Source organism: Stegodyphus dumicola, chromosome 7 (genome assembly GCF_044657685.1).
Source record: "Stegodyphus dumicola isolate Sdum_Otavi_A_Nest chromosome 7, ASM4465768v1".
NCBI lineage: Eukaryota > Metazoa > Arthropoda > Arachnida > Araneae > Eresidae > Stegodyphus > Stegodyphus dumicola.
Window position 1 is genome coordinate 116,383,929 of NC_140774.1, and position 12,135 is coordinate 116,396,063.

The window sequence follows — 12,135 nt, forward strand, 5'->3', positions numbered from 1 at the left end:
GAAGAAATCATAAAATAAATATAAAGAAAAATGCACAAAAGAAAACCTATTTAAACATCAACATGCAACATTGAAATATATAGGTTTTTTTTTTTTTTTTTTTTTTTTTGTTGTTTCTGTTTTTTTTTCCACAAAGAGGCCAATACAAAAAGTAAAATGCATGAACACAAGAAAACACTACCAAAAGTATAAAAATAATGCAAAAATTCGTCAGAAATTACCTTGTTATAACACATGAAAACACAACCAAAAATATCAAAATAATGAAAAAAATTCCTCAGAAGCTACCTTGTTATTTACAAATTACTAGCAAAAATTTGCAGGAAGACTTCAATGTTTGCTTTCAAGACATTAAAGATTTTAATGTACCAGCAGGCTCATAGAATCACAGAACTAGTATATTTAATTTTGATATTATGATGCAAGAAGAACTGATTGCATTGAAGGAGGATATTCAAGCAAAAGTCTTATACAAAACACAAGTAAAAGTCTTATACAAATGTATGTTATGTTTGGGGATTTAAAAGTCATCCAAGAGAAATATCCCAAAATAAAGGTTTTTACTGAACAACATTACTGACACTTCCCTCTTCTCATCTAGTAGAGGCAGGCTTTATTCAGTAACTTACTGAAAACAAGAAACATGTTTAATATTTTAACAAGGTAATTTCAGAATTAAGCTAAGCAATTTTATGACAAATATTTTGTTTAATTCATCAATAAACCACCAAGCACAGCCATCCCATTAATTAAAATCAATCTGGGGTTTTGTTTCTGAAAATATCTTCATACTTGTAAAATTAAAAATAATAAAACATAAATCGAATAAACACTTTTTTTAAAAGCTTTTCTCACGATCTCAGTCTAACTGTTATCATTAACTTATTTATCTTTATTATACGCACACACACATACACATACAAAAAAAAAAAAAAAAAAAAGATACACATTTATTTATCTAAATTGCTTTAAACTAAAAAAAAGTGAATGATAATTTTTGACACACTGCCATTTACCTTTTCAGATAGGTTTTCAAATATATTGCATCCTTCAGTATGCAGGATTGCCATTGTTTGAGCAAAATGATGTCTCTATGGTAAAGGAAGTATGAATAAATATCTATAATCTATTTTAGAATGAATTATAAGGCATCAAAATAACATTAACAAGAAAATATACCTTAAATATGACAAAACATAGAACTTTAAATGAGTTAAAAAATAAAGAGTAATGACTTAGAAAACTCATTACTCAGGTGCTGTGGTTACAAACCTTGGAATATACCAGACTGGAATCACATGATATTCATCAATAAGCCCAATTTTCCTTTGCTTAGATGGCCACACAATTAGAAGGCCTGTTAATGTTGCTTTATATTATATATCCATATATCACATAAAGCAGCACATGCACATCACATCTGGCATAATCATTCCATAATCACTGCCCATGAGTTTCATAATCATTGCTAGTCATTGCTTACCAACACTCTGCAACACTTTAATGGCATGATATTATATTAACATCTCCAACATCATGACCAACAGTTTTCTGAACTGTTGATTGTGTCAGCCATGGTACACCTTTCAGCAAGATAATGGCCATCTGTACATGGCAGAGATCTCATGGAATTAACTGCATCTTTGCCTTGCCAAAGCTTTGACACTTTTCTTGGTCAACATATGATCGATGTAAAGTAAAGAGCCAGTTACAGCTATTTCACAACGTTGAACTTGCTAAACATTTGTAACAGAATGGCTAACAACAAAATCTTTAGCACAGTACTTAATATTTGCATGAGTCCATGCCAGACTGCTGCTAGGAGCAATATATCATATTTAGATCTAAATTTCAATAAATGGATTGCATGATTCCTTCATCTTTTAAAATACTTGCTCATATGATATTTCCACCTTAAAATAATTATCATAAAAGGATCATTATGAAATTAAAGATAACTTCTAATACAATGATACAGCAAGTCAATAACCAGTCACTTGTGAACCAGTTAGTATACAGTATTGCACATATATGACAGTATACCTGTTAGTTTCATTACAATTTAGAACATTTAAAAATATTAGCATAAAGGATAGACTTCTTTTTTTCTGCCAGTTTTATTTTAAATAGGCTAAAATAAACTAATTACAGAAAGGAAAAATTCCAATACTTTCAAAATAAAAAAAAAAAAAATAAATAAAAAAATGTAACTGCAATTAAATTAAACTTTTGTTTCACAGACATATTGCTTATTCCTGAAGCTTTATGATATTCAGTTAGCATTAAGTTTTACATCTTATTAAGTTCCATTACTATTAGATAAAACTGATGGACTTTTTATTTTCAAATATAATCTTCATTTAAATAGTAGTATGTAATCTCCTAGTAGTATGTTACAAAACTGTGTGAATTAAGATTTCATGATATCCATGAAAATTTTGCCATGGTCTGGTTTAGTCAATATGGCAAACAACACTTGGGATATCTTCCTAAGTGAAGGGAAATGCTTTTATGGAGAATAACCATGGAGAATAATCTAAGGGAAACTGATTTGTTTACATGTTACAGATGGGGTAAAACATGAAAAAGCCCATGCAGACAGCCCATTTGCCTGAAATCGAAGATTACCAGAACTACCAGCATTTAGTATTTTCACTGTTCGGCTGATGGTAGGCTTTCCCACTAGCCATAACAAACAAAATATTCAAACAATATTATTTCCACTAAACTTTGAATTAAAGAAATGAAATAAACAATGGGACATATACCTAAAAAAAATTTTAAATACAATTAACTTATCATTACGAATTTATCAAAATGAATAACATACATATTTAAATTGAAATATTTAAAAAGAAATATTAATAAAAACAGAATTAGATTTTTATCAGTTCACTTAGAACAGTAAACTAAGATGGATTATTTTTTAATCAATTGTCTAACAATCATCATCACACTTGAAAATCATTCACAACATTCACTTACCTCTAAAACAGATCCTTCAGAGCTATATAAAGCAGCAAGCACAGATTTCTGTAAAAATAAAAGGAAATTTACATACATACTGCAAACACAAGTATGTTAAATTTTTCTTTTGAAGAAATTTAGAAACTTACTGATGTCACTTGGAAAGAACTAGTAGTTCCCCTATGATCTAAGTCATGACAAAGGCAAGCAACAAAAAGAGACAGACCTTCTAGAAAACTTTAAAAACTATGTGTTACATTAAATGATAAAACAGTTTTTAAAAGTAAAACATTATATTATTTGGACTTGAATTCAAGTTTTTACTGTGAGATATTAAACATTTAAGTTTAACGAAATATCAAAATAGAACTAGCATAGAAAAAAGCAACCACTTTGCAGTAAAATATATGCATGTCTCTTTTGTTTCCATGCATAAATTAAAAATTGATATATAACATCTTGAAGTTAAAAAAAAAAATAGCATATAATAATTTAAAACCATCAATTCATGTTGAAACCATGTAATTTTGAAAAAAATATTAATTATGCTCAGATTTTTCTTAGGAGATACTGACAGCAATTATTCGCATATAGCAAAATATGCTGGAAAAATAACATCTTCAGAAAAGTATACAATATTAAACAATAAGTTAGAAAATATATTAATATTTTAAACATTTTCTAAGGTAATTAAATATTATATTAAAATCTGACTTTTTAATAGAATTATTTAACATATATATAAATATACATGCACACACAAAATGATACATAATTTGAATACTTTACAAGCATCAAATGATACTTCTGGTGAGTTCAATAAAATTATTTCATAAATTCCAGTAAAATATAAAATAATTAAAAAAAAAATAACCATTACAGGCAAAATTACAATTTTTACGTAATTATCTCCTAAGCATTTAAGTATAAAATAATTTTATCTTCAAGTAATCTCATCGGTGAAAAATTAAAACAGAAGACAAATAAAAATCCTAAATTTACCTCAGCTGATTTCCCATTAACTTTAAATTTTTCAGTAGTAAATACGAAAAATGCGCAACAGAAAATCCATGTTTCCAGTTATGATAAGGAGGATCACGATAACCCTGTTCAACTGTCACAATAAACCTATACAAGCATTAAAAAAAGGGTCAAAATTAGTTTGAAGCAAAATGCACATTTTGTAAAGCATTATGCAAAATTATTTCATTACATCACTTTTATTCAGAAATATTTGCACACAGAATTTTAAAACATACAGAACAGGCAAAAAATAAGTTACATACTAATGGTAGAATTATATTCCATAAGTATGGAATTTGAAAATAATTAAAATATAGAATATGACAGAAATTACAAACATTAAATTTAATGCAACATTTTACGCATATTTTAATTTAATAAAAAATTCTACTAAAAAATTACTAGCAAACTAATTACACAAAATTAATAATAATAATTCCATTCTATTAAAAGCTGTTTATTTAGCAAATATCCTTATGCTTTTACTATAAGGATACAAAAGGTGAAAATACTATGATAATATTGAAGATGAATAATCATCATTTCCAAAAAGTTATCTTTTAAATATATACAGACAAAACATAGTTAAATACTATTTTAATTCATACAAATAAAAAAAATCTGACGTATACACCACATGACTTCCCTGTACGGAATATTAAATTATACGCATTTTTTCTTGCATTTCATTTAAACTTATTGGATTGAATTAAATCTACTTCGCCGACAGCGCATAAACCACAATAGAATAAATGCATTCTTTAAAATTCACTTTGTTTACCATAGCCACACTCTGGCACTAGGTTCACTTAACAGTATTATATTTCGTTCATATTATAACTCAGAATGCACAAAATTTATATCATTTAAAGAATAGAATTATCTAATCGTTGCCACATGTTCTATTCAAATACTATAATAAATCTAGAATGATGTATAAAAGAAATTAAGCAAATAAAGCAAAAAAAAAAAAAAAAGTTTTTCACAGACGATTGAGTATTTCTCATTGAAGTAATTCAGTTCTCACTTTGCGAGAAGGCAAAAATACATAAAAACTCAAAATATCTATATTAAAAATTACGAAGTAAATCTAAACACTTATTTCCTCGAAAAAATTCCAGAAAGGATTAAGCATGATTTAATTGGCAATAATAAATGAAGACGTTATCTTTGTTGTTGGGAAGCTAAGTTTCTCTAGATTGGCAACAAATTCACTATCCTGCTGTTTCAAATGTAAACAAACAATGGCCACCATCAAAAGAAGTATTAGGCTTAGCAGCACTTAAACAACTTTAAAATTGTTGATAATTCTAAAAATATTGCATAGAGATTTACTAAAGGCATAAAAACGTTAACCGGAAGATAAGAACAACATAATTCAATCATTTTGAAAGCAAAAATTGTACAATTTACAAACATATAAGAGTAAAGAAACTGAGATCACTGAGCCGGATAACAGAGTGGATATTTATATAAATATATTTATATACGTTTGGTGCGGCCGATTGCAACCAAAATACGAGATGCACATCTGCATGTTATAGCAGTCCTATATACAAAATTTCAACGTTCTGAGGCTACTCACTTTTGAGTTATGCGAGATACGTATGTGCACGTACGTACATACGTTCATATAGACCCCACAAAAAATTATCTTCAGAGTTCATTTTAAAGCAGTTTTATAATTTTTTGAAGGAAAAGAGTATTTTATTCTGTCCTTATGTACAGATATCATGCAAAAACATCGTTAAATTGCATTCGATTGCAGTCAAAATTGATATTTTCTTTGAAATATGCTGCCTGAAACTTTTCACGATTACAATATTTCCTTTTTACTTCATACAAGGAAATAAAAATGAATAACTGAAATCTTATCACTTAATCTTTTTAAAGAAATCATTCAGTTAAATAGTACCAAATTGATAAATTGCATAATATTTTAAATAAAACATATATTATAATGAGACTGTAATAAAATATTACATATTCAAATAAAACTTCATATACTTAAGCAAACAGAACAAGAAAAATGCCACATTAACATAATTTTGCATCAAATCCAGAAAAATCATTAATATTTTAATTTAACAAAGCTTCAGCCTTTACAAGAAATTATTTTCAATCCTTTAAGAACTTGATATAAAATACATGACTTCCATTACCAGATTACTTTAATGTGAAACTTAAGGGCTACAATAAGATTTACTAAATGGTGTTTAAATTATTTTGAATTTATTAAACTGAAGCCCTTGAAAATTTGTATATGTCTCTCCAGAGTCGTTCCTATTGGTTGCCTGTGTACTTTCCTAGGATTGCCACCCCCAAGTTAATGCTCAATCATTAATGAAATTTTTATTTCATACTCACTAAGTACTTACATATGACAAATTGCATAAAAAATGCTTACATATGACACATACTTACAATGAATTTAATGAATTTAAAATATTTAGTTGTGGTATCGTAAGAGCGCAGTCACCCCTGATTTTCGCCGCTTGCATAACTTTTACATGCTGCACCTCTGCTAAAAATGGCCCTGTGTCTTTCATAGTATAAAGAAGAGAGAAAAAAAGAATGAAAAAATGCAGCTATTTACTGAGGACCACTTTGTATTTTATTTGAAAAAGAATCCAGCTATAACTGTTAAACTATTTGCAGCAAAATCATTCAGGCAACTACTCTCCAAAATGCTGCAAATAATCCCAAAATATTAAAAATAAGACATCAAAATGTTGAAAATATTTGGCTGTGTGTGTATACATATATGGTCATATAGCATGGTCATTAGGTTCCTACAAATACCATGTTATTCATAATTAATGCTATACAAACCAAAGAAGTAAATATATATACAATTCGAAAGTTATATATATATATATGAAATATTGAATGAACTAAAATTCATTGAAATCGAAAACAATATATACACACAAATACACAAAAGTAATATATATATATCTTGTTGGTGAAAGTCCTTACTCAGCCTTTATTTTTGCAACCGTTAGTCATAGATATAATACCTTGCACACAAAAAATAGGGGGGAGAGTTCTATATCTCCCATTTTACTGGACCAATTGTCAAAACTTGCGTTTCCCATGTCTCGAAAGCGCTACTTAGGATATATATTAGATTTATATATAGCATTGTTCTAACATGGGTATTTTGATGGAAAATCGGACATTTTTGAAATAATATAACAATTTTTTTTTCCATATTTCAATTCCAAGACTCAAATTATGCCAGACTGTCAAGTTCTGTAAAAATCACACAAGCAGTTTTTAAAAAAATTAGCTCTCAAAATTTTAGCTCCTTCATGTTAATTGAATTTGAAATATATTTATTAATAGCTTTTTTTTTTACTGAACTTATTTGATTCTTCCTTTCCCATTTCGAAATTTAGGTTCCTTCTAAATAAAATTCGCCCATTTCTTATTATTTATTTTAAAATTTGCATTTTTAAATAAATTTTATAAATTTTTTGAAAAAAAATTTGAATTATAACATATAAAATTTTATTATCATCTTAAAATATATGTATTTTTAAGCTTACCTGCAAAAAATTAGAATTTTTTATTCAAAATTCCCTAAGATATATGTGAATTTACACGCTAACACATTTTGAAATTTGGCATATTTGTTACAAGTGATAATGGCAAATGTGGTTTATGCACTTCGTTGAAATTATTTGAAAATATAAATGATGACCTTTCATTTTTGCTTCTGTACAATGAAAAAAAGGAAAGGAAATTTGTTGCTATAAATTTAGAAGTTCGCCTAGTGAATTATTCTTGTTGCAAAATGAAAAAAAAATTGCACTAAGATAAATTTTTAAATTTCCTCATAAATTTCTCACCAAAAATTACAAAATTTAATATTTAGGTATAATTTGAGTAGTAGAATCGAAATATAGGAAACAATTGGTATGTTATTTCAGAAAAAGTTCGATTTTGAGTCCAATACCTACGTTAGAACCAGTGGCGTGCAGTCCATGAGTGGGGACTTACGTGCTGAAGCACTTTTGGTTTTTTAACTGATTAATTGGTCATACAATTTTGCAGACAGTTAATGTTTAAATTTATATATTGTAAGATTTTGTTTTTATGGAAATATAAAAGAAGTATTTCATCAATACAAAGGGAAATTTTTTAGTGTGGTAAAGTAATTTCGGTGATTTATTATATTTATAGAAATAATTCGCTGAAAAAAATTTTGTTTTGTTAGACAAAAAAGAAACGAATTTTAACAGGAAAGTCCAAATTTTACCATTCACTGTGTCGTACATACAGTATATAAGTTATTATCTGTCTAACACCATATCCCTGGTTTTGTTTTTTAAAAATTGTCAAGATGTTTTTCGCAGAATATATGATTTCCAAATGTTAAAAACAATTAATAAATATAATTTAATCCATTGACCGACAAGAAACTGTTCGTTCTATTGTGCCAGCATGCAGTGAAATCCTCTGCACTTGGAATAGACGTTCGGTTTGTCGGCACCAAAGAGCATCCTGATGACTCGTCCTGATGTCATCAGGCTGATGATGAGTCACCACAGTGGCCGGTGGCGTGTGGTGCTATGTTTGCTGAAAATATAAGTTTTTCGTGGAAGCCCGAAGCATTGCTTTTTTGCCCCGCCGATAATGACACCATACAACACAAGACTTGATTTTTGCTTCTGTGCAAGTAGAATTCTCGTAAGTTTAGCTGTTTGTAACAGACCTATTTAATTGAACTATTTTATTCACGCCATGAACTCAACTGTAACCGAACTATTTTATTTAAACGCCATCTCGTGGCGATATGAAAAAACGTCAGTCGACCTCCAGCCGCCATGATGATAGCTTACTATGTTATGTTATTCTCAATGTTTGATGTTCCATTTGGTATATGTTTCATTTTTTATGTATATTTCTTTTGTTTGTAACCGTTCCTGTGTGCTCTGTTAATAAATCCTTTTAAAGCTAGCCAGCATTAGTGTCTATTGAGGAACGGCTACATCACATGTTTTTATAGTTATACCTCGACTACTCGTAGGTAAATTTTTTATTTATTGTATTCTTTAAATTTATATTCATAATAAATAACCCATTTCAGAATGGAGAACTTAGATATCTCAATAATTAAAGATTTATTGAAAAATCCATTTTCAAGACGAGACATTACTACAAAAAACGAAATAGTTAAATTAAGTATACCGATGCCAAATATTATTCTATCGCAAAACGTTAAGATTAAAGGACAACAATGTGTACGACATTTTCAAAAATCTATGCATGAAAAATTTAAATGCTTAACCAGTTGTAGAGGAATGAAAAAAAACAAGGTACACTGCTCAAAAAAAAAAAAAATGGGACAGTCCTATATCTCCCGATCTACTGGGCCGATTGACAAAATTCAAATTGCGTTCTTCATGTCTCGAAAGCGCGACTTAGGATATATATTAGATTTATATATAGCACTATTCTAACATAGGTATTTTGACACAAAATCGGACTTTTTCTGAAATAACATACCAATTTTTTTACATATTTCGATTCTACAACTCAAATTACGCCTAAATATGAAATTTTGTAAAATTTGGAGCGAAATTTACGGAGAAATTCACAAATTTATGTTGGCACTTTTTTGTCAGTTTGCGCCAAGAATACTTCACTTGGCGAACTTCTTAATATATGGCAACCTAGTTTCCTTAGGAAAAAAAGTCACCATCGTTCCTTTTTTCCAAATAATATTCTTTATATTATATTTTTCATTATAACTTATTATTTTAAGTAATTTTTTCTTTTCGAATTTCATTTTAATTGTTTCAGTTGCACTTTTTTTTTTTCGAATAACTGCTTTAAAAATTTCTATTTACCTATTCGAACTGCGTAAATAAAGGTGCAGCGTTTATTTATTTATTTTTTCAAATAGTTTTCTTTATATATATTTTTCGTCATAGCTATTATTTTAGGTCATTTTTAAATTTTTATACTTTTATTTTAATTGTTTGTGTTGCATTGTCTCTTCAGATAATTGTTTTAAAATTTTCTATTTATTCCTTCGAACTGAGCATTTTAAATATATTTATTAATATCAATTTTCCAGAATTTGATTTTATTTATTTGAACTGCGTTTTTTCAGAAGAATACTTTGTAACCCAGACTACGATGCATTTGAAAACTGCATACTATATTAAAAGAGAAAATACAGTAAAGCACAGTTTTACACGCCTTTCAGTGTTCCGTTCAGAAAAAAAAATATATAAATAAGAGAGATGTATAACCGATATTTTAACTTAGGATGACTTGCATACACTGCTTTAAACAGTTTTATCATTGTGCCCATTGCTTTACACAATTTTATCCTACATTTGGTTTCTTAAAATGTTATTCATATTTTAGTCAAATATTTTATTTTTGAAATCGCAAGAATCAAATATCATAAGATTGAAAAGTTTTAAATTTAAAAAAATACGAATACTAAATTTTACGAAAAAATTTACTTTTCTTCTCTGTTTCTTTAAGCATTCTGAAAGTATATTGAAAAGTATCCAACTTTTCGAAACATTTTGGTATTTCTGACAATCATTTTAAATAAAGTTATCGCCTTCCATTTCATAAAGGCCCACAAACGGCCGAGCGGTAAAGTTGCTGAACACTGGTAGTTCCCTCCGGGGTTCGAACCCCGGTAAACGGGCTGGTTGCATGGGCGTTTTCGTGGATTTTCTCATGTGTACCGCGTATGACAGCTGATTTCCCTTAGAAAGTTCTTCACGAAGTATTTCGTCAGAGCCTTTATCAGTCTTTAGAGGCTAAACATTTTGAAGCTATGGGATGAAAGGAAAGACTGGTGTCATCAAAAGGTTTTGGTTTATTTTATTATGACAAAGCACACTACGGCTATCTGCCTAAGGGGAGGGATGCCTTCCTGGAGGACCTTCTAAGGGAAACTGGCTCGCATACACATTACACTTGGGGAAAACCACGAAAACGCCCATGCAGCCAGCCCGTTCGCGGGATTCGAACCTCGGACCGAACTACCAGTGTTCAGCGACTTTACCGCTCGGCCGCTAGTTCATCAGGAAGGGAAAAAAACATCTTTAAGTGACATCCACATACATCACTGGATAAACTCCTAAATCTTCAAATAATTCGACTGAGGAAATCATGGGATTCACCATTTATGATACAATATGATGTTCTATAACGTAATTTACACAACCATATAGTTTAAAACCAGTCGCTCTTCACTTTAATCTGCAATGATATCGTTTTGTCTTTTCTGTTAACACAAGCTCAATTGATGGTATTTGCTGGTGTACTTGTCCAAGAGTTTTCTCTTTGAACACCTAAATTCTTTGAAGTATCCTGAAAGTATATTCGAAAGCGTCCAACTTTTTGAACATCTTGGTACGTCTGGCAGCCAAATTTCTCTGCAAATTTTTGCTTACTTTTCTTCCTAATTTTCTTCTTTCCTTCTACAGTTATTTTCAGTGCTCACACAAGAAAATTAAGATTTTTCGACTGCTAGACTTCCATACATTTTGCATTCTTGTCAATTTTTTAAAATATCAATTATATAAATTGCATTTCAGCTAAAGACAGCTTTTCATTTTTTAGTCATTTTAGCTATAAATAAAGTTTAAAGCGAAGTCCAAAGGATAAATAATTTAATTAAAAGATTTTTGCTAAATGACAAAGAAATAAAACAGTCCAGCAGGGTTTATTCTGTACCACAGAGTAACCCGATTCTTATATCGGCTGAAACAATCTAAATCATATTAAAGATCATGTTTTTTTATACAATCTATAACGCGTGAGAAAAAATTAGCTTCTTAAAACATGCTTTCTAAGAGAATTAATATAAAAATTTATATTTATATATATATTTTTTAAAGTTGGGACTTGAACCAAACTGTCAGACTTTTAAAGCTTATTTTACATGGTGGTTATTATTAAAGTTCCACTTTGAAATGGTCATAAAAGGAAAACTACCGGACCAAATGTTATCAAACTTGGGAATCGTGTAAAGGAGGTTATGAGAATTTATTTTTGGCGGAAAAAAAAAAAAAAAAGAGTTCAAAAACTCACCATCAGGGGAAAAATGGCGCTGTATACGATATTGTTAAATGAAATAAGACACGAAAACATCTGTTTAAAATG

The 12,135-nt window shown here is 29.0% G+C and overlaps 1 protein-coding gene across 3 annotated transcripts in view; it reads right to left on the reverse strand.

Moving 5' to 3' along the window:
- The window catches only part of LOC118204188 (cGMP-dependent 3',5'-cyclic phosphodiesterase-like), a 157,602-nt gene that overhangs the window by 11,213 nt on the left and 134,254 nt on the right, over positions 1 to 12,135 (reverse strand). For all 3 annotated transcript variants that reach the window (XM_085820735.1, XM_085820734.1, XM_085820736.1), the window contains 4 exons: positions 3,970 to 4,095; positions 3,117 to 3,204; positions 2,986 to 3,033; positions 1,017 to 1,091 (listed from right to left, as the gene is read on the reverse strand). In XM_085820735.1, coding sequence (XP_085676861.1) covers positions 1,017 to 1,091; positions 2,986 to 3,033; positions 3,117 to 3,204; positions 3,970 to 4,095 — 337 coding nt within the window. The remainder of the gene's footprint in view (positions 1 to 1,016; positions 1,092 to 2,985; positions 3,034 to 3,116; positions 3,205 to 3,969; positions 4,096 to 12,135) is intronic.